Genomic DNA, 22,656 nt, shown 5'->3' on the forward strand with positions numbered 1-22,656 from the left:
AGAATGTTTGCATTGCTACCTCATACACAACAATTGATTTACAAACTGTAGTGATATTTTTGTTTCATTTCAAACTTAAGAAAAAGCACTACAGTTGAGGTTTCTATGATTCATAAAAGTCCCAGTTTTTATGGGAGATTTTTTGTAGAAATGGTGTATCTTATATTCAGGCCAATATGGTACCCGTTTCCATCCTGTTTTAAGTCTTAATTCAAAATATTTATCTTTCTTTTTCCAATACCTGATCAGATTGAGAGAGATATTTAAAAAAAAAAATAAGCACTAGCAAGTACGTTAATTTGCTATTGTTAAAACTTTTTCTCGTGCATGTTCTCTACAATTTTGATATGACACCACCTGCACTCTTATCTTGTTGCCAGTAAAAAGTGAGTAAGTAGGTCATTAAACTCTCTCTCTCTCTCTGTGCCCTCCCCCAGCTGTGTGGTAGTGTCCTCTGTGTTGCTCTATTGTTTCAATTTTTGATGGTCCCGTGCTGTGAAAAGTTGAGGTGAAGTGTTCATTCTTAAATAAATAGTGTGTATCAGCTCTTTTCTCCTAGGATCAGGTTGTCATTGCTGTGTTCATTGATGTAAAATGACACTTTTTTAACAGTTCCTAAAAGGTGCACCACTTCATTGACACTTTTGCTCAGGTGTAGAGCATATTGGCCAGACTAATTTACATGTTTCAGCTTTACACTGTATGGTATCCTCTTTTTTAAAGGCCTGTTATCTTTCTTGTGTGTGACTAGTCCAGAGATTGAAAATGTTTTATTTTGTAAGTTACCAATCCAGAACAGGTTTCTGTCAATTTAATTCTTCAGGTTTTTCCAGAAGTTTGCTGAAATTCCTGAGTTGTCCTTTGCACAGTTGGACATCATTGTCTTCCTCGCATATTTCGGTGACATTAGTTGTTGCTTTTACAAAGTGCTACTTGAGACTGACCGTCAGATGGAGCAGGTCTGTAATTTGTTCCCTCTGCCTTCGTGCTTCATCTGCAATCTGCTCTGACAGACACCATCCTCGGGTATCCGTGTTGCGTGATATTCCGAGTGTCATCTACACTCACGGGCACGATTCTTGTGTGTTATGTTTTCAGTCCAAGCTGGTTGGTAGAATTCTGTTTGCGGGCTGTCCCCGTTTGGGGACAAGGATCGGCAGGGCATGAAACCCGAATCTTTCATCTTTCAGTTAACTCAAATGTCGAGTGTCACTTTTTTCATGTACTGCGGTTACAAATATAAGAAAATACAAAATGAAAATTTCTCAACATAGTCATGTTTCTTTTCAGTATGTTTCTCAGATCAGTACACTGCAATGTAAATATTCCGTTAAAAGAATATATTTTTGATTGTTTCTTCAGTCAAAGATGCATTGCCTTTTTGACTTAACAATCAATGTCAAATCATTGTCCCTCAAACAATCCTGCAGGGGTTTGACAACGTGAGACCATGGCTTTATGGAGGATCACCTAGAATTAGCTGCCGTCTTTTCTGACATGATTTTAAATCAATGCTATCATCACTGTTTCTTTTGCTTAGGGTGTTGAGTCTAGGAATGATGCAAACAATCAGCAGTTTATTTCTTTCTTACGTGATCTTGTTTTCTCCTCCCTAGCCCCTTTCTTCTTTCATTTGGTAGCCTCGAGCAAATTGAATATTCCTGCTTTTGTTTGTATTTATTAATCTGTTTGTGCCTCTAATTCTTAAAAGACTTCATTATGACACTAATAATCTGAAGCAGCAAATTTGGGGGAAAAAGAGCTGCATTCATTTATGCTGTTGTAAAATGGAGGAATTGGTTGTCGTTGGAAAAAAATCTGCCTTTTACAGCTGCTGATTTTTGTCATTTATTTTACATAGCCCACCCATGATCTACAATCAGGTCTTCCTTTTTATGTTGTATTTTTTATAAGAATGTTGAAACATAGATGATTGTTATGCATCTTTGCAGCACCTAAACTTGAATATTGTACTTAAAAATGTTATTTGTTGTCTTTTTAAATTAAATTGTTATGTTTAAGAAGTGAATTAAATAATTGTTACCTGTGACATAATTTTGTAGCAGCTAAACTTAGATGCTGGTCTTCAATATTTTAATTTTTATAGTTTGGGGTATGATTGTTGTAATTAGAAATGAATGTGTGCTTTGTGCACTATGTGTTACAGTAATTTGGAGTTTATTTTGTATATCATCTGGTGTAAATTATAAGAATTTAAGCAAAAACTTCTGTCTCTCAACAGCTTTCTTAATAACACTATTCCAGTAACTGGATATGCATATTGAAATATCTGTGTTGTATATTAGATTCTATGACCTGTACCGAGGCAATATTTTGCGGTTGCAAATTTTCTTGACTATTATTAAGTGTGTGTGTGTGTGTGTGTGTGTGTGTGTGTGTGTGTGTGTGTGTGTTTTGCTTATGCCCTACATACGAGTCCTCCAAGCTACTGATGATCTGACCAATGTACGACATGCCAAAATGCTACGGCTGCATGGGGAGATACAATTAAATCCCATCCCCCCCCCCCCCCCCCCCCCTCTCTCTCTCTCTCTCTCTCTCTCTCACTCTCTCTCTCTCTCTCTCTCTCTCAAAGATCAGCAGGTTCAGGAATCTAACACAGAAAGATTTAATCACGGTTTCTTTTTCATCTCTATCATACAATGTAGTCCAATTTTTTGCTAATACAGAAATAACATTTTGTGATTTATGTAGTGTACTCTTCAAAAGATCTAATGATGTCCTCATTCCTTTCTTATAAACAAAACAAGAAGAAACTGACAATAATTGTCATTAAAATAAAACACAGAACAGTGTCTCCATAGCATCAATGAGCACATCCTTTCAGCACCTTTGACCCAGGCAGTGAACACAGCAACGGTCAGTCTATGACTTGCAGCAGGTGAATCCCAGTCAGCTGCATTGCTCATACACCCCACATAAATAATAATAAACAAAATCTAACAATACACATAACCAAGTCTTGATTTGTGACAGTATACCGCTGATGACAAAAAAAATTAGACCCAAAGATTTTGAGATGTGATAGAATAGAACTTTTGCTCTAGTTGAAGCGGTAACATACAAATGTTGTATTCACACTGTTAAAAAGCTCACACTGTTAAAAAGCTCAGAAAAGTGTTATAACTTTTTCAGAAGTCTAAATCAAACTATGGAAACTCTCGGTAGGAACTTAGAAATATAGGAAATGATAAAGTGCTACTTACCATAAATACATGTTAAGAAGTCTATTTTTTTTCTTTTAACAAATCTAGCACTGCATATTACTGCCAAATTAGTCATTACCTATGATTGCCCCAGTGGCAGAAGTATGTATAATAATGTCAAAACGTTTGTGACACTACACACTAGGAGAAGCTCAAGTTTCAGATACACGTTGATTGCGTTCTGGATGATGCTATCTACATGTTCATCCACACTCTGCAAACCACTATGAAGAGTATGACAGAGGGTACATCTCACTGTACCAGATATTAAAGCTTGTTCATGTTTCCTTTCCTCCATCTTGTACTTCAACTTTTCTTCCTTAAACTTATCCTGTTTCTAACTACTCTGATTTGCTTTTGTGGTTAGTGTGAATTTAAACTCAGTTGCCATAAATATCTAATATCTTTTATTGAACAGTGAATGGATTATTTTATATTTCATTTAATGCTGTTCTGCTCTTTGTTACGGCACAAATGGTGTTCCCTACTTTTGTGCAATTTTCACACAACTTGAAAAAATGGTGAGATAAACAACTAGCTTCATTATTTATTTATGTTTTGAATGTACCACTAATGTTTTGAATGTAACCAAAAATGCTTGTTGTTGTAAAATATACTTTCAACTTGCCTCCTTCACTAGCTGAAAACCTTTTTAGTTTCTCATGTTACCCCTGATGTCTTCTTTTTGGTTGATTCATTTATGATAACATTTTACTGTCCTGAGTAGTACCTGTGTATAAATATAATTTTATTTTATTTTTAGTGATGTGTGTTTTTATGTGCATATTCTTTCAGTCCTGTGTAATGTGAGTCTCTGTTTAATGGTATGGTTATGTTGTCTTCAGACTTAAAGAATTGATGTAGAAATTTATAGTTTTCAGCATGTGGTTCAACAGATCCTTATTGTGTTCCTAAATTGGAAAAGTCCTAAAAACAGAAACTAGAAAATAACTGTATAGAAATTTTGGACCACCATTGGTTAAATATTTTATTACCAACCCAAGAAATAAATTGGGAACAATGTGCAGCATCTTATTCAGTGTAAAAGAAAACTCAAATTTAGTTAAAAGTGGACCACTTGAGTTTGCTAAAGGCATAGAATCGTGTGTTTCTAGTGTTCTTAAATCATTCAAAACCCTCGAAAAGAACAAAAAAGTAAGAGAATATAATATTGAACTTACAGGCCTAAGTCTGGAAACAACATTATAATTGTGTGTATTTGGTTTTGTTTCTATGCTGTTGACATCCTGTACTGTTGATTTGAAATTATATGTGAGAGTTGATGTTTGGAAGCTAACTGCAGGAAAGAAGACCATGAAGTGAAATCCACCCTTCATGTTCTCAGTTGGCAGAGAATGTGGGCAAAGAACTGGAAATCTTTGAGGTACCAAATTGTCAAGGGCTGTGATATTGCCCTTTTAACGTCACTTAGAGTAGACATAGTTCTCTTAGTCCCAAGTGTAAGACAACATTTTTGGTACCTTACAATTTCAGTGGTTTCCATTTACAATTTCTGTTTACAGTGCTCATCATCAAATGTTTTGGTGTTGTTATTTGATTTCATATAAATAACATAGAGGTAGTTATTTTACATACTATTATGTTTCTGATAGCTTTTTCTCACAAAGCATACTTTAGGCTCGTATTTTATTGTAAAATATTGAAACTGACAGACATAAAGACTTGCATTTTCTGCATGTCTTCTGTCACCAGTTTCGCCTCTAATATTGACTGCAAAGCAGAAGTGATCGGCATAGAAAATGATGGAGTAAGGGTGGTGAGGTGGAGAGGGGGGGGGGGGGGGGGGGGAGAAATGTAATATTGAAACTAAAATCAAGAAAGAGAGCAGTCAATTGAGGATACAATGAAACATTTGGGACCTCATTAACTGCAGGATCGTTCTAGTAGAATAGAATTGTATAAAAGATTACTGCCAAAGAGAAGTGTTAGAACTTCAAGTTTAACACATATATTTAGGAACAACACAACAACACATATAAGTCACTGAGTAAGTTGACCTGTGTACAAGTCGGCATTCGATTCAACACTGAGTCTCAGTCTAGCGGCCGCTGCTCGGCTGGCCGCTTAGGTGGCGCAGCTGCTGCATGGCTGGCAGACAGCGCCGCACGTAGAGGACGCGTGTAATTGCGCGGCAGCACTTTGAATAATCGGCGAGTCACAACATTTTTCCCCCCTTTGAAATTGTTGCACTGGTCTTGATGGAGGTGTCCTGGAGATGGCTAATGTAAAGTCTCGAGGAGGAGGCTTCCCGTACGGACGGAAGTGTCCCCGATGATAACGGGTCGAGATGACAGGAGACGTGGGTGATGTGTCGGCATCCATTGAAGGAGGAGGCGAGTAGATGTACTCTGACAGAGGATGATCCTCCGGTTCCTGCATGGGCACGTCTCCTGATGGCGTCCGTTCTGGTGCTGGCATCGCGATGACGGTGAGAGGGCTGCGTTGTGAGTATTGAGAGATGCCAAGATCCCGGGCATCAGGTAGAGCCAAAAGTGGTGTGGCAGCATTCGGAACAGGCGTTGCTGGCACCCGAGGCCGAAGCTGGTCCGAATGACGCACTGCAACACCCGTGTCCATCTGGATCTTATACAGGCGTCTACCACGGTGTCGTAAGATGCGGCCCGGGCTCCTTTTTGGCCGCCTGCCATATCCGCGTACCCAGACGAGGTCGGCGGCGGTGAACCGGCCAAGGGAAGGCACCCGCGGCCATGAGGAGGGAGGCCGCAGAAGATGAAGTAGCGTGCGGGGCTGTCGCCATGTAAGAGCTCAGCCAGGCTGTGATCGCCCATGGGGGTGAAACGGTAAGACGCCAGGAACTGGAGAAGCGCATCATCATCAGCAGAAGAAGTCAGAAGTTTCCGCATCTGAGCCTTAAATGTGCGGACCAGCCGTTCAGCCTCACCGTTGGATTGTGGATGGAACGGCGGGGCCGTGACATGAGTAACGCCGTGACGAGCACAAAAATCTGCAAAGTCGGAAGAGGCAAATTGCGGACCATTATCAGTAACAAGAGTAGAGGGGAGGCCTTCCAAAGAAAAAATGCGGGTGAGAGCACTGGTGGTTGCCGCGGTGGTAGGTGACGTGCAACGGACAATGAAAGGAAAGTTAGAGTAGGCGTCAATTACAAGGAGCCAATAAGTACCTAAAAAAGGTCCCGCAAAGTCAGCAAGAATGCACTCCCAGGGCTTCTCAGGCGAAGGCCACGGTGACAAAGATGACTTCGGGGCAGCGGCCTGTGACGCACAAGGGCCGCAGGCAGCCACCATGTGTGCAATTTCAGAGTCAGCGCCAGGCCAGTACACATGACGGTGCGCCAGAGATTTTGTGCGAGACACACCCCAGTGCCCCTGGTGAAGGAGGCGCAAGACCGCAACACGCATAGATGCAGGTACCACTACACGCGGTGAAGCATTGTCAGTGGAGAGGAGGATAATACCATCCCTAGCCGTAAGGCGGTAGCGCAAAGTGTAGTAGTTCCGCAACGGATCAGAAGTCTTAGCGGACGGGCGATCTGGCCAACCCTCCTGAATACAGCATAAAACCCGGGAGAGGGTAGGGTCAGAACCCGTAGCAGCTGCCAGCCTGTCCGCAGTGATGGGGAACCCGTCCACAACCCACTGCTCGGCAACATCCAGGTGGAAACACCAAAGTTCGTCCCTATTGAATGCCTGATCAGGACCCATGGGAAGGCGAGACAAAGCATGAGCATTCGCATGTTGAGCCATTGGCCAGAAATGAATCTCATAATTGAAACGGGACAAGTAAAGAGCCCAACGCTGGAGGTGGTGTGCAGCCTTGTCGGGAAGTGACGTTGATGGATGGAACAAGGAAACAAGTGGTTTGTGATCCGTAACAAGATGAAATTTTGAGCCATAGAGAAAAACACCAAACTTATGAAGAGCATAAATAATGGCCAAAGCTTCTTTCTCAATTTGGGAATACCTTTGTTGGGCATCCGTGAGCGTTTTGGAGGCATAAGCGATGGGTTGTTCTGAACCGTCAGAAAAATGGTGTGCAGGGACTGCACCGACCCCGTATTGAGAGGCATCTGTGGCAAGAACAAGATGTTGGCCAGGTCGATAAGTAGCCAGGCATAGTCTTTAATTTCTGGAAAGCCGCGTCACATGACGCGGACCAGTGAAAAGGCACGTTTTTATGCAACAGGGGATGCAACGGCTGAGCCACCGACGCCGCAGATGGTAAAAACTTGTGATAGTATGCTATTTTCCCCAAGAAGGCCTGCAGTTCCTTAACAGATGTAGGGCGAGGAAGGGCATCGATCACAGCAACAGTGTGTTGAAACAGTTGAATACCATCGCGAGAGAGTTGGAACCCAAAGTACGTTATAGATGCCTGAAAAAATTGTGATTTCTGAAGATTACATTTAAGACTGGCAGTCTGTAAGACATTAAAAAGTGTGCAGAGATTTTGAAGATGTTCGTCAGTGGTGGAGGCAGTGACAACAATGTCGTCCATGTAATTGACACACCCAGGGACAGGGAGCAATAATTGTTCCAAGAATCGCTGAAAGAGAGCAGGGGCACTAGCAACCCCGAATGGCAAGCGTTGGTATTGATAGAGGCCGAAAGGCGTGTTAAGGACCAGAAACTGCCAGGAAGCAGCATCGAGAGGAAGTTGATGATAAGCTTCTGACAGGTCAATTTTAGAAAAATACTGTCCTCCAGCGAGTTTAGTGAACAGTTCTTCAGGACGGGGCATAGGGTAAGTGTCAATGAGGCATTGAGCATTTACAGTGGCTTTGAAATCGCTACAGAGACAAATATCACCATTGGCCTTAGCAACTACAACAACAGGAGAGGACCACTCACTGGAAGTGACAGGAAGTAAGACCCCTGACGCAGTGAGACGATCCAACTCCCGTTTTACCCAATCTTGAAGGGCCACAGGAATGGGCAGAGCCCGAAAAAACTTAGGCCGAGCCGTGGGTTTGAGCATGATATGAGCTTCAAAGTTGTTCGCACAGCCTAAACCGGGAGAAAAAAGGGACGAAAATGTAGTCGACAAGGAATCCAGTTGAGCATAAGGAATAGCGTCAGAGACAATATTGACAGAGTCAACTATGGAGAACCCAAAAACGCGAAAGGCATCGAAACCAAAAAGATTTTCTGCGTTGGCAGAACTCCGGAGATGGGAACTTGCCCTTCAGTATATCCTCTCTTCTTGTTATCCGCCAGGCCTCAACCTCTGCTAATTTCAAGTTGCCGCTGCTCATAGCTCACCTGTCTTTCAACAACATCTTTGCCTCTGTACTTCTGCCTCGACTGACATCTCTGCCGGATCACTTTGCCTTTACAAATGTCTGCTTGTGTCTGTGTATGTGTGGTTGGATATGGGTGTGTGTGCAAGTGTATACCTTTTCTTTTTTCCCCCTAAGGTAAGTCTTTCCGCTCCCGGGACTGGAATGACTCCTTACCCTCTCCCTTAAAACCCACATCCTTTCGTCTTTCCCTCTTTCCTGATGAAGCAACCGTTGGTTGCGAAAGCTAGAATTTTGTGTGTATGATTGTGTTTGTTTGTGTGTCTATCGACCTGCCAGTGCTTTCGTATGGTAAGTCACATCATTTTTGTTTTTAGATATATTTTCCTGCATGGAATGTTTCCCTCTTATTATGCGTTCAGTTAACTAAGTAGAAATCAGTAATATCTTATCTCAGTGAGGAACTTGAAACTTTCAGCACAGGTCAGGAGCATGTAGAGGTGCTCTTCCTCTACTTGAAAAGAACAGTTGACCACGCACTGAGTAGATAGGTTCCTAGTAGAACAGTTCATAATGGGATGGAACCTCCGTGGTATACAGTCACTGTAAAGAAAACTTCTAAAGGAACAGAGATTACTGCATAATAGGTGTAAAACAAAGTGTAGGATTATAGATTGAGAGACGCTGGATGAAACATGTTTGGCTGTCAAGAGAGCAATGCATGAAGCCTTCAATGACTACTGTAGCAGAATATTGTCAAATGACATTTCACAAAATCCAAATAAATTCTGGTCGTATGTAAGGGCTGTTAGTGGCAAAAAAGTTAGTGTCCAGTCCCTAGCAAGTGAGACAGGAACTGAAATTGAGGGTAGCAAAGTAAAAGCTGAAATTCTGAACTCGATTTTCAAATGTTCCTTTGCAAATAAAAACCCAGGAGAACTGCCCCAATTCAATCCTCGTACACTGAAAAAATGAACGAAATAGGTATTAGTGTCAGTTGTGTTGAGAAACAGTTGAAATCATTAAACAAAGCTCCAGACCCCGATGGAATCACAGTCAGATTCTATATTGAATTTGTGGCTGAGTTATCCTCTCTTCTCACTGTAATCTATCCAAAAAACCTTACCTAGTTTTTGGAAAAAGTTACAGATCACACCCGTCTACAAGAAGGGTTGTAGGAGTGACAAAACTACCATCCAGTAGCCATGACATCAATTTGTTGTAGATTCTTAGAAAATATTTTGAGCTCAAACATAATGAGGTATCTCGAACGGAACTACCTTCTCAATATCAACCAGCATGGTTTTCAAAAACATAGATGATATGAAATCCAACTCTCACTTTTCTCACATAACTTGCTGAAAGCGTTGGATCAAGGCAACAGGTAGATTGTGTTTCTTGATTTCCTAACAGTTTTTGATTCTGTTCCACACCTACACTTACTGTGAAAAGTACGATCATATGGGGTATCAAGTGAAATACGTGACTGGATTGAGGACTTTTTGATAAGAAGGACACAGCATGTTACCTTGGATGGAGAGTCATCATCAGATGTAGAAGTAACTTCAGGTGTGCCCCAGGGAAGTGTGTTGGGGACCTTGCAGTTCTTGTCCATTAATGACCTTGCTGTAAATCAGGATTTTTGCAGATGATGCAGCTATCTGTAATGAAGTGCTATTTCAGAGAAGCTGCATAAATATTCAGTCAGATCTTGATGAGATTTCAACATGGTGCAGTGATTGGCAACTTGCTCTGAATGTTTAGAAATGTATAAACTTAGTATCCTGTGACTATAATATTGGTGAGTCACTGTCGGAATCTGCCAACTCGTACAAATACCTGTGTGTAACACTTTGTAGGAATATGAAATGGCATGATCACATAGGTTCAGTTGTGGGTAAAGCAGGTTGTAGACCTTGGTGTATTGGTATAATAATGGGGAAGTGCAATCAGTCTACTAAAGAGATGCTTACAAGTCATTCGTGTGACCCCCCCCCCCCCTCCCACCCCCCCTAGACTATTGCTAAAGTGTGTGGGACTTGTACCAGATGAGACTAGCAGGAGACATTGAATGTATACAAAGAAACGCAGCATGGTCACAGGTTTACTTAATCCATGGGAGAGTGTCACAGAGATACTGAAGGAACTGAAATGCAGACTGTTGAAGACAGGTGTAAACTATCCCAAGAAAGTGTATTAGCAAAGTTTCAAGAACTGTCTTTAAATGATTACTCTAGGGATATACCACAACCCCCCCCCCCCCCGCCCCCCCCCCCCCCCCCACCCGCCCCCACATATTGCTCTCACAGGGGTCGTGAAGATAAGATTAGAATGATTACTGCTCACACAGAGGCATTCAGACAAATTCAGACAATCATTCTTCCACGCTCCATACATGAATGAAACAGCAAGAAACCCTGATAACTGGTACAATGGGACTTACCCTGTACCATGCACCTCCTGGTGGATTGCAGATTATAAACGTAGATGTGAACTGACAGTCTTTTACATGTGCATAAGGGAAACATCTAATCACCTTTATTTTACCAAGACAAAATTTATGATTTTCTAAAGTTTCAAACCTTGACAGGAAATAATGGATTAGGCTGTCCGTAAATTATAAACTAACATTATTGTGATGATGGAAAATCTCATATAAAGACGTGAAACAAATACTAACAAAGAGATAGAGGGGTTGGCCAGTACAGCCAATAGATACACAAAACATAACAGAAAATTTACGTATCCTAGCTTTTGGAACTTTGTTCCTTCGTCAGGGAGGAGAGAGGGGAAAGAAGGGGAAGAAGAGAAAGTGGATTCAGTTACTCACAACCCAGGTTATGAAGCAACAGGGTAGAGGTAAACAGGGAGGGTAGCAAAGATGGAGGCATGGGTGTATACTCTACAGTATGTCAACATGTTGCCTTGACCTGTTTGATAACCAGGTCTGGCTCCAATTTAGTGCACACGGGACATCATCGAACAACTCCAGTGTCTCCCAAAAACAGCATTAACCATCCCTGTTTTGATGACAATGTGAAACAGGCATGGAACTTCATCCCACAAACTCATAACCAGCACAATGCATGCACGTTTGCATGCTTACATTCGGGCAGTTACACTGGATTTCAATGCATTAGTGTATCACATTTGCAATGGTGTATCTCGCACTTATATTATCCTGTGATCTTGCAATGTTAATCACTTAAATAAGTTACTTAGACATATATGTTCCTGAAATTTCATTACTCTACGTTAATTACTTTTTGGTAATGCAATTTTTTTTTTTTTTTTTTTCAGTGTACATGATGACTACAATAATACATTATAATGTTTCTCCAGTGGTTTCAACATTAACTTTTTAACAGAAAAGATTTTGCTTACAGTTCATTTTTAAGTTAACATTTCTAAACTTTTTAACAATCCATATTAAAGCTAGCAATAGTAACTATATTAATAATTGCTACTGTAAACAGTTACACATATGGACATCAATTTTGAATAATGGGTTTTGAGTGTAAATAATGTTTTATGTAAGTGTTTGTATTGATACTTAAAATTAAATGTCATGTAATGAATGTCCACTGTTTTGTTGGATCAAGTTATTTACGAACGCGATGTACTGTGTTCTTCCATTAGAGAATGAGACTGTATTGTTTATCGGTTTCATTACAAAATGCTAATAAGCTTTTAGTTAGAAAACCTTCTATAACTAGAATTATTAATATGAGAAAAATAGGAACAATGAAGGAACGGAAGATCAGTTGCAGAAACAAGAGTAGCTCTGAGTTGCAAGAGTGGTTGCTTTTCCCACCCATGTAATTAACTGGCATTATCACCACTATTAACTTACCGTGGTTTCACATCTCATCTGTTCATTGTTCCCCATGTCCTGCCCTTGTGTTCACCCTTCCTATTAGACCATATATGCCTCTGTTACTGTAATCGATATGTAAACAATATTTATCACATGACCTTTTTTTGTTACAGGTTGTAATATTTGACATTGCAGCTTTTGAAAATGGAGCAGGATGTTGTGCCCTCTTTCCTATTGGAGTGTTTCTCTGTGATCAGAATTGGAGGCAGACAATTCACTTGAACTTCCATTGCTGTTGTTGATGTCTTTGAATCATGTTGTTTCTTTGTGATTAATAAAAAAATTATACAATCCAATGGTTTCTTCACCTTGTCTTTAAAAATTCCAGACCTATTGTTCAAACACATATTTTGAGAGTTATGCATCTGAGCATTTTTGTGGAAAGTGCATTTCACACATACTTTCAAGATAAATTGAATAATGACCCCCATTTTGTGTGTTGGGGAAGATAATTTGATACAGCTAAATGCATATACAGGTACACACATTTGCTCGTGCCTGAGACAAAGTGAGAGTGATTCAAAGGAAGAATTCACTACTTTTTACCTAATTTCTGAATAACTCGTACTTTCGTCAGAAATGTCACAATGCAAAGTTGATTAGATAAAGGGACAAAAATGAGAGCAAAATATAATTTGAATATCAGAAAAAATAACCAATTAGTGTTTGTGTAATACTTTACGGCAAGCCTAAAATTAATTTTTAAGCATTGGGATATCTGGGATGGAATAACAATAATATGGAATAGGATAGCTTTCTGCTCCCCACCTAGAGGAGACACTGAGTGGCAGACTGGCACATTGAAGGAAGATTTTTAGATATTAGAAAGTATGGGACAGTCCTCATCTAGCAGGTGTGGTGGTGTGAGGCCGGGGTGGGAGCAGGTAAAGGCCTAGATATGTGAGACAGAGAGACTAGCAAAGGTTTAGGTAACGGGGTTTACAGGAGTGAAGAATATGTCGCAGCTAGAGTTTCTAGGCTTCGTTCCTGTGGCCCCACACCTCAATGCCCTCCCCTGCTCCCATTCCAACCTCACACACTATTACGTCCCCCTAGTACACTTCTCTCTGTCTTTCCACCTCCACACTCCCAACCAGCAGAGACTCCCTATGCTGAGGTGGGCTCTGTCCATTAGATTACACTCGTAAGATGAAAATAAACATTATGCAGCATGAAAGAATTATCTGTGTGGGATGGAAATATGTAGATGTGATGTACGTGCACAGACAAAAAAAAAAAAAAAAATAAAATAAAATAAAATAAAAATTACAATGTCAGAAAAATTGAATGATTTATTCAAGAGAAAGAGCTTCACAAATTGAGCAAGTTGGTCCACCTCTGACTCTTGAGCAAGTTTGGCATTGATAGATTTGTTGGATGTCCTACTGAGGGACATCAAGCCAAATTCTATCCAAGTGGCACATTGTATTGTCTAAATCATGAGCTGGTTGGGTGGCCCTGCCCATAATGCCGCAGACATACTCAGTTGGGGAGAGATCCCGTGACCTAGCTGGCAAAGATAAGGTGTGGCAAGTATGAAGACAAATTGCGTGTGGGCAGGCATTATCTTGCTGAAATGTAAGCAAATGATGGCTTGTCATGACGAGAAACAAAATGGGGTTTATAATATCGTCAACAGATGTCTGTGTTGTAATGGTGACACAGATGACAACCAAAGAGGTCCTGTTATGAAAAGAAATGCCACAGTAGACCATCAGTCCTCGTTTGGCTGTATGGCAGCCAGCAGCCGGGTTGGTATCGCACTGCTATCTGGTGTGTCCCCAGGCACGTCCCTGGTCTGGAATTGCATTGACTGGAATATAATTGGCTTCAGTGATGAGTCCCACTATGAACTGAGCCTCAATGATCATCACAGATGCGTCTGAAGACGCCCCAGACGGTGGGATACCACCGTGAATGCCACATCCCATACGGTCCAACTACCAGGACTGATGATCTGGGGTGTGATTTCTTTTCGTAACAGATCACTTTTGGTCAACAGACAACTATGCTGTAAGGGTGACATGGATGTCACCCCTACAGCATAGTTGTCTGTTGACAATACTGTACATCCTATTTTGTTTCCCTTCTTGGCAAGCCATACATTGCTTACATTTCAGCAAGATAATGCCTGTCTGCACACAGCTTGTCCTCATGCTTGCCAAACCCTACCTTGGCCAGCAAAGTTGCTGGATCTCTCCCCAATTGAGAATGTAAGGAGCATTATGGGCAGGGCCGTTAGACCACCTCGGGATTTTGACTATCTACAGTGACATTTGAATAGAATTTGGCATGATGTCCCTCTGTTGGACATCCAACAACTCTATCAGCCAGAGCCAAGCTTGTATAAGGACCAGAGGTGGACCATCTCATCCAATTTGTGATGTTCTTTCTCTTGAATAAATCATCCAGTTTTTTCTGAAACTGTAATTATTTTTCTGTCTTCACATGTATGTCACATTTACTGATTTCAGCCCTATTTGGTATTTCGATAATTCCTTCAGTACCTAAGTGTTTTTTGAGTATATAGTATCTGACAGTTTCTTTTTTTTCAGTATGCTTGTCTGCTGCCCATTGCCTGCTCTAACTGGTGAGTAGCAATCTGTCCTATTTCATATTGTTAGAATTATCTTTTGACACTCAATATTTATGATGCAAGCAAACTGTTATTGCCACTTGACATGATGGTGAATGGTACTCTGTTAGCCATTGGCACAAATGGAATGACATGATAAAACAAGGGTCCACAGCTATTACAAACTTTTTGAATGTGATAAATACAGCTTACTGCTGTCAATACTTCTGTTAATTACATTTTTGATCGTTTGTTATTTTCAAGCATACATGTCAGGTGCTACGACACCTTTGAATTACTGCAAATGGACAAAGATGACCAGACTCGTTTCTCTTCAGTAGAAACAACTATCGACAAGAGAAGAAACTTAATGTCATTCAAATCTACTTTTTCATTGGTAGAGATCTTTCACTCATGGGATTAGCAGCAGAGATTAAAAAGAAGCAGCAGCAAACAGATCCAAGGCATCCATTGTTTGGAACTCATGTTCTTCCATCACAACTCCTTATAATAGTATCAGCTCTGGAGAACTAAGTCCCAATTCATTTTCTTGTAACAAAATAGATTGCCATTACCTTGCAGTTAAAAATGGGAAGCTTTACATGAATGTCCTACATGCAGTTTTTTTATACTTGTGCTCTTTGAGTTGCTGTCCTAGAATACATTAAAATATTAAAAAATGTGTAAATTAATCTTTGAAACAATCCAAACCTTTCAATGGAAACCAGGAAAGACTTAGAAACATTATCATTAAAAAAAAAAAAAATCAAGGAAAGATAATGTAAGGAACAATCAGGGAAAGTCTGCTGTACCCTTCCTGTTGTGTACTGTGTTATTGTTATTCTTAATTTTTTAAAATTTGATAATGGCCATTAAAGACCATGCAGAATAGCAATTGCACATTACTAGAAGCTGCCTTTGCATTCTTCCTCCAACAGCCCGTTGTATTTGCTCAGCGTAGAAGCCTTTAAAGTTGTAACTCTGGTCGGTCTGAGACGCCGCCTAGATTTAATCCAGCCTGTCAAAGATCCCTTTGTCATTCCCCTGAACTACATCAGAAACTTAAAGGTTGTTATCAAGAGTATTAAAAATCTGTTTTGTCAACCTGACCTTCAAACTTTCGTCTTCCTGGCTCGACTGGTGCAGGCAGTATTTCTCGATTTCTGAACAGCTTTTGACTTAGTGCCAGATTGATGCTTATTATCAAAATTGCTACTGTGAGGGTTATCGAGTGAAATATGTCACTGGAATTGAGGATATTTTGGTAGGAATGACTTACATGTTATCTTGGCTGGGGAGTCATCATCTGATGTAGAAGTAACCTCAGATGTGTCATAGAGAGGTATGTTGTGACCATTCCTGTTCATGTTCATGTACATTAATGACTTTGCAGACAATATTAATAGTAAAGCACTCTTTTCACAGATAGTGCATTTATCTAGAATAAAGCACAGTCTGAAAGAAATTGTACAAACATTCGTCAGATCTTGATAATTTCAAACTTTCTTTTAAATGTTCAGACATGTAAAATCGTGCATTTTGCAAAATGAAGAAAACGCAGTGTGGTATGACTACAGTATCAGGGTGTCTTGCTTGGATTAAGTCTATTCATACAATTACCTGGGTGGAGCACTTTGTAGGGATATGAAATGGAACATTCATATAGGCCCACTCAGGGGTAAGGCAGGCGAAAGACTTAGATTTTTTTTTGGTAGAATACCATAGAAATGCAGTCATTCTCCAAATCATTTGTATAATCCATCCTAGAATATTGCTCAAATGTGTGGGACCCATATCAAAATGGATTAATGGGTGATTTGAACGCATGCAGAGAAGGGCAGATCAAATGGTCACAGGTTTGTTTGACCCAAAGGAGAGTGTCACAGAGATGCTGAAATAACTGAATTGGCAGATGCCTCAAGATAAGATGTACACTATCCTAAGAAAGTATGCTTACCAAAAGACGACTCTAGAATATGTTACAACCTTGTAACTATTGCTCCCATAGGGACCGTGAGGACAATATTAGATTAATTACAGCATGCAGAGAAAGATTTAAATGGTCTTGAAACATGAACAAGCTTTAATATCTGGTACAGTGAGATGTACCCTCTGTCATACTCTTCATAGTGGTTTGCAGAGTGTGGATGAACATGTAGATAGCATCATCCAGAACGCAATCAACGTGTATCTGAAACTTGAGCTTGTCCTAGTGTGTAGTGTCACAAACGTTTTGACATTATTATACATACTTCTGCCACTGGGGCAATCATAGGTAATGACTAATTTGGCAGTAATATGCAGTGCTAGATTTGTTAAAAGAAAAAAAAAATAGACTTCTTAACATGTATTTATGGTAAGTAGCACTCTATCATTTCCTATATTTCTAAGTTCCTACCGAGAGTTTCCATAGTTTGATTTAGACTTCTGAAAAAGTTATAACACTTTTCTGAGCTTTTTAAAAGTGTGAATACAACATTTGTGTCTTACCGCTTCAACTAGAGCAAAAGTTCTATTGTACCACATCTCAAAATCTTTGGGTCTAATTTTTTTCGTCATCAGCGGTATACTGTCACAAATCAAGACTTGGTTATGTGTATTGTTAGATTTTGTTTATTATTATTTACGTGGGGTGCATGAGCAATGCAGCTGACTGGGATTCACCTGCTGCAAGTCATAGACTGACTGCTGCTGTGTTCACTGCCTGGGTCAAAGGTGCTGAAAGGATGTGCTCATTGATGCTATGGAGACACTGTTCTGTGTTTTACTTTAATGACAATTATTGTCAGTTTCTTTTTGTTTTGTTTATAAGAAAGGAATGAGGACATCATTAGATCTTTTGAAGAGTACACAACATAAATCACAAAATGTTATATCTGTATTAGCAAAAAATTGGACTACATTGTATGATAGAGATGAAAAAGAAACTGTGATTAAATTCTTTCTGTGTTAGATTCCTGAACCTGCCGATCTTTGAGAGAGAGAGAGAGAGAGGGAGAGAGACAGAGAGAGAGGGAGAGAGAGAGAGGGGGATGGGATTTAATTGTATCTCCCCATGCAGCTGTAGCATTTTGGCATGTCGTACATTGGTCAGATCATAAGAACCTTGGAGGACTCGTATGTAGGGCATAAGCAACACACACACACACACACACACACACACACACACACACACACACACACTTAATAATAGTCAAGAAAATTTGCAACCGCAAAATATTGCCTCGGTACAGGTCATAGAATCTAATATACAACACAAATATTTCAATATGCATATCCAGTTACTGGAATAGTGTTATTAAGAAATCTGTTGAGAGACAGAAGTTTTTGCTTAAATTCTTATAATTTACACCAGATGATGTACAAAATAAACTCCAAATTACTGTAACAACATAGTGCACAAGGCACATATTCATTTTCTAATTACAACAATCATACCCCAAACTATAACAATTAAAATATTGAAGACCAGCATTTAATTTTAGCTGCTACAAAATTATGTCACAGGCAACAATCATTTAATTCACTTTTTTAACATAACAATTTAATTTAAAAAAGACAACAAATAACATTTTTAAGTACAATATTCAAGTTTAGGTGCTGCAAAGATGCATAACAATCATCTATGTTTCAACATTCTCATAAAAAATACAACATAAAAAAGAAGACCTGATTGTAGATCATGGGTGGGCTACGTAAAATAAATGACAAAAATCAGCAGCTGTAAAAGGCAGATTTTTTTTCCAACTACAACCAATTCCTCCATTTTACAACAGCATAAATGGATGCAGCTCTTTTTCCCCAAATTTGCTGCTTCAGATTATTAGTGTCATAATGAAGTCTTTTAAGAATTAGAGGCACAAACAGATTAATAAATACAAACAAAAGCAGGAATATTCAATTTGCTCAAGGCTACCAAATGAAGGAAGAAAGGGGGCTAGGGAGGAGAAAAAAGATCACATAACAAAGAAATAAACTGCTGATTGTTTGCATCATTCCTAGACTCAAAACCCTAAGCAAAAGAAACAGTGATGATAGCATTGATTTAAAATCATGTCAGAAAAGACGGCAGCTAATTCTAGGTGATGCTCCATAAAGCCATGGTCTCACATTGTCAAACCCCTGCAGGATTGTTTGAGGGACAATGATTTGACATTGATGTTAAGTCAAAAAGGCAATGCATCTCTGACTGAAGAAACAATCAAAAATATATTCTTTTAATGGAATATTTACATTGCGGTGTACTGATCTGAGAAACATACTGAAAAGAAACATGACTATGTTGAGAAATTTTCATTTTGTATTTTCTTATATTTGTAACTGCAGTACATGAAAAAAGTGACACTAGACATTTGAGTTAACTGAAAGATGAAAGATTAGGGTTTCATGCCCTGCCAATCCTTGTCCCCAAACGGGGACAGCCTGCAAACAGAATTCTACCAACCAGCTTGGACTGAAAACATAACACACAAGAATCGTGCCCGTGAGTGTAGATGACACTCGGAATATCACGCAACACGGATACCCGAGGATGATGTCTGTCAGAGCAGATTGCAGATGAAGCACGAAGGCAGAGGGAACAAATTACAGACCTGCTCCATCTGACGGTCAGTCTCAAGTAGCACTTTGTGAAAGCAACAACTAATGTCACCGAAATATGCGAGGAAGACAATGATGTCCGACTGTGCAAAGGACAACTCGGGAATTTCAGCAAACTTCTGGAAAAACCTGAAGAATTAAATTGACAGAAACCTGTTCTGGATTGGTAACTTACAAAATAAAACATTTTCAATCTCTGGACTAGTCACACACAAGAAAGATAATAGGCCTTTAAAAAAGAGGATACCATACAGTGTAAAGCTGAAACATGTAAATTAGTCTGGCCAATATGCTCTACACCTGAGCAAAAGTGTCAATGAAGTGGTGCACCTTTTAGGAACTGTTAAAAAATGTCATTTTACATCAATGAACACAGCAATGACAACCTGATCCTAGGAGAAAAGAGCTGATACACACTATTTATTTAAGAATGAACACTTCACCTCAACTTTCACAGCATGGGACCATCAAAAATTGAGACAATAGAGCAACACAGAGGACACTACCACACAGCTGGGGGAGGGCACAGAGAGAGAGAGAGATTTGGAATTTGGTACAGTTACGTTGCAAATTTCAAACTCACAGTTATTCATCTAACAGATGTGCTTTTTAAAGGTACGGTTCAAGAAATGCTGCACATGCAATGCCCGGGATTGTAGCGACGCGACTGTACTTTGGGAGGAGAGTGACAAAAATACTGACAGTGACAAAACAATGAATGTTAGTGAAGTTAAGAGTGTCTTACATGAAAACTGCAACTGAAAGCTTTGTTTTTGTGTGTAATTTATCTACAGTGTACTACAAAAAAACTGGTTAAGGGTAAATCACATTTTGAAAAGCTTTTGTAAATGGGCAACTTGACAAATTATTTTTAATTAAGTTTCTCTCTTTTTCGAAATTAAAGGTGAAACTCATATTCAGGCCAATTCGATGTGTATATAATTTATGATAACTATGAACAGACTTTGAAATTTGCCTACATCACACCAGGTATACTTAACTTATTTCACTGCCCCACACAGATGCTCATGTCCGGTGGAAGTCTCCTCTAGTTCCCCCACTTTTGGCCAGAAGCATTATTTCAGATATCACAATGTCATGACTCACAGCTTTGCACATATCGTACACTGTTAAGGCAGACACCGATACAGCAGTGAGAGCTTCCATCTCCACACCCGTCTGCCCTCTACACTTTGCCGTGCCAGTTACAATCACACAGTTGAGAGCAGAGTCCAGTTCAATGTCCACAGCCACAGAGGATAAAGATATGTTATGACACAGAGGGATAAGGCTGGACGTCTGCTTGGACCCCACAATTCCCGCTAGGCGAGCAACGCTAAGTACGTCACCTTTCTTCAGGCCATTTTCTCGTACGAGTTTCATCAGTTCGGGTCCCACAAAAACCTTTGCTCGTGCTGCAGCAGTCCGTTCTGTCACCAGCTTCGAACCCACGTCGACCATTTTCGCCCTGCCGGTCCGGTCAACATGAGTCAGACTTCCGGACTGTGCTCCCAAACTGCAGAAACGGCAAGAGAAGACAGAGGGCTGTGCTCTGTGTGTTTGTCTTGTTAGGAGTCCTGTATTGCACATAATGCTTGGGGTACAGGGAAGCAAAAGAAACTGTTTTCTAGATTCAGTCACTACACTCAAATTATGTGACAACAACTGAGACATCTGTGTATCCGACACAAACAGGGGCGAAATATTGGTATCTGAGAAGAAGTACTTTTGAAAATCTTGTTTCTGAAGGTTTAACAACTTCCGACTTTGTGCCTTCACAACATCACTACAGCCATCAAGTTCAGTGCCACCTGGAACAAAAATACAAGCTGTAACAAAGAACTCTTCATAATCTGAAAATAGGTTAACTACAAAAGAATTTTTAAGCATTCGTGTTGAAACACCCCCGATTAATTCCTTTACTGGATTTTGGGTAATTTACCAAAGCCACAAAACAGTTAATTATTATGATATATGACCGTGTGCTTACTGGATGAAAGGCTATTGGTTGTTCTGTGTTGTTCTGCTGTGGTTTCAGGAGTATTTCAACCGAATGCGGCTGTTCTGAGACGGAATAGCTAATGATTGAAAGTTTGTCTATTATTAAGTATCACAAAGGTTGTGATGTACAACTGATATATATTTCCTACTAACACACAAATTCTGAGGCTGTTGCTACCTTTGCCTTACACGTCTAATTGTGGTTATCTCTTTTTATTGATTGCTGATTTTCAGCACTTTGTCACAGGCAATGCTGATGGTTAACATTCACAACAATCCTCACTGCAATCCATGGTTGTTGCTGACTGACGCGGTTGACACGAAACACGTAATTTGGCACTTGTCACTTTCTGTTTCATATCACTCGCGAATCGGCATTAGTGAGAGTCAACCCCACGACGATCAGGGGGACGTGCTCACTCGTCATACTCCAGTGAATTTTACCGTTTACAACTCACTAGACCACCATTCTTGGCCGTCTTTCCCACTCTACTTCTCACTCGACACTCTACCATACTACTGCGCACTCAGCACTAGTCTCACTGCCTACTGCAGCGCTCGACAATCGACTCCTGTCCGCTATCGACCTGGGCGTCAGATACTAGAATCTGTGTTTGTGGGATCACGGATCCCTTACAGTGTTCAAGACAAGTTCTTTGGACCTTAATGATCTGTGATGATTCTTTTCTTTCCTAAGCTAATGTCGAAAATCTGTTTTGTCTGCAGAAGTGTGCAATATGAATATTACACAAAGTTGATAGGAACATCTCACATAAATCTCCTCAGTGGCTGTAGATTTCACAATCTTGCAGGAGTGGATATAAGGGGAGGTCATTGCAATGATGATAACTACCACCCACTTCCCAAACAACATATTATACTGGGGTGCCCTTAAGAAAGCAGCAGTGTGGTTCATTCCGTGCAGAAAGAGATGGGGAATGCTTTATGGTGCTGTCTGTGTGTTCTCTCTCTCTCTCTCTTTCTCTCTGTCCCACGACTCACATTTCAGCTACTTCCAACCCTCGTATCTGGCACAGGCCACTGTGTCTGCTTCTGACTCTGCCTAGTAGAATTTATGCGGTCGGAAAGCTATCGCTGTTGCTTTCTAATGTAATACTTGTCATGTTTCCTTTATGCC

At 40.1% G+C, this 22,656-nt stretch overlaps 1 protein-coding gene across 1 annotated transcript; it reads right to left on the reverse strand.

Annotated features, from left to right (window-relative positions):
* Positions 1–20,543: 20,543 nt before the first annotated feature.
* On the reverse strand, positions 20,544–20,978 carry LOC124594727 (cyclic pyranopterin monophosphate synthase-like). Its single transcript, XM_047133095.1, has one exon. It carries the CDS (start codon positions 20,976–20,978, stop codon positions 20,544–20,546), a length of 435 nt encoding a protein of 144 aa, XP_046989051.1.
* Between the last annotated feature and the right edge of the window lie 1,678 nt (positions 20,979–22,656).

Source organism: Schistocerca americana, chromosome 2 (genome assembly GCF_021461395.2).
Source record: "Schistocerca americana isolate TAMUIC-IGC-003095 chromosome 2, iqSchAmer2.1, whole genome shotgun sequence".
NCBI classification, from domain to species: domain Eukaryota; kingdom Metazoa; phylum Arthropoda; class Insecta; order Orthoptera; family Acrididae; genus Schistocerca; species Schistocerca americana.

Coding starts and splice junctions, on each gene's coding strand:
- LOC124594727 (XM_047133095.1), bottom strand. CDS start 20,978: ATGGTCGACGTGGGTTCGAAGCTGGTGACAGAACGGACTGCTGCAGCA.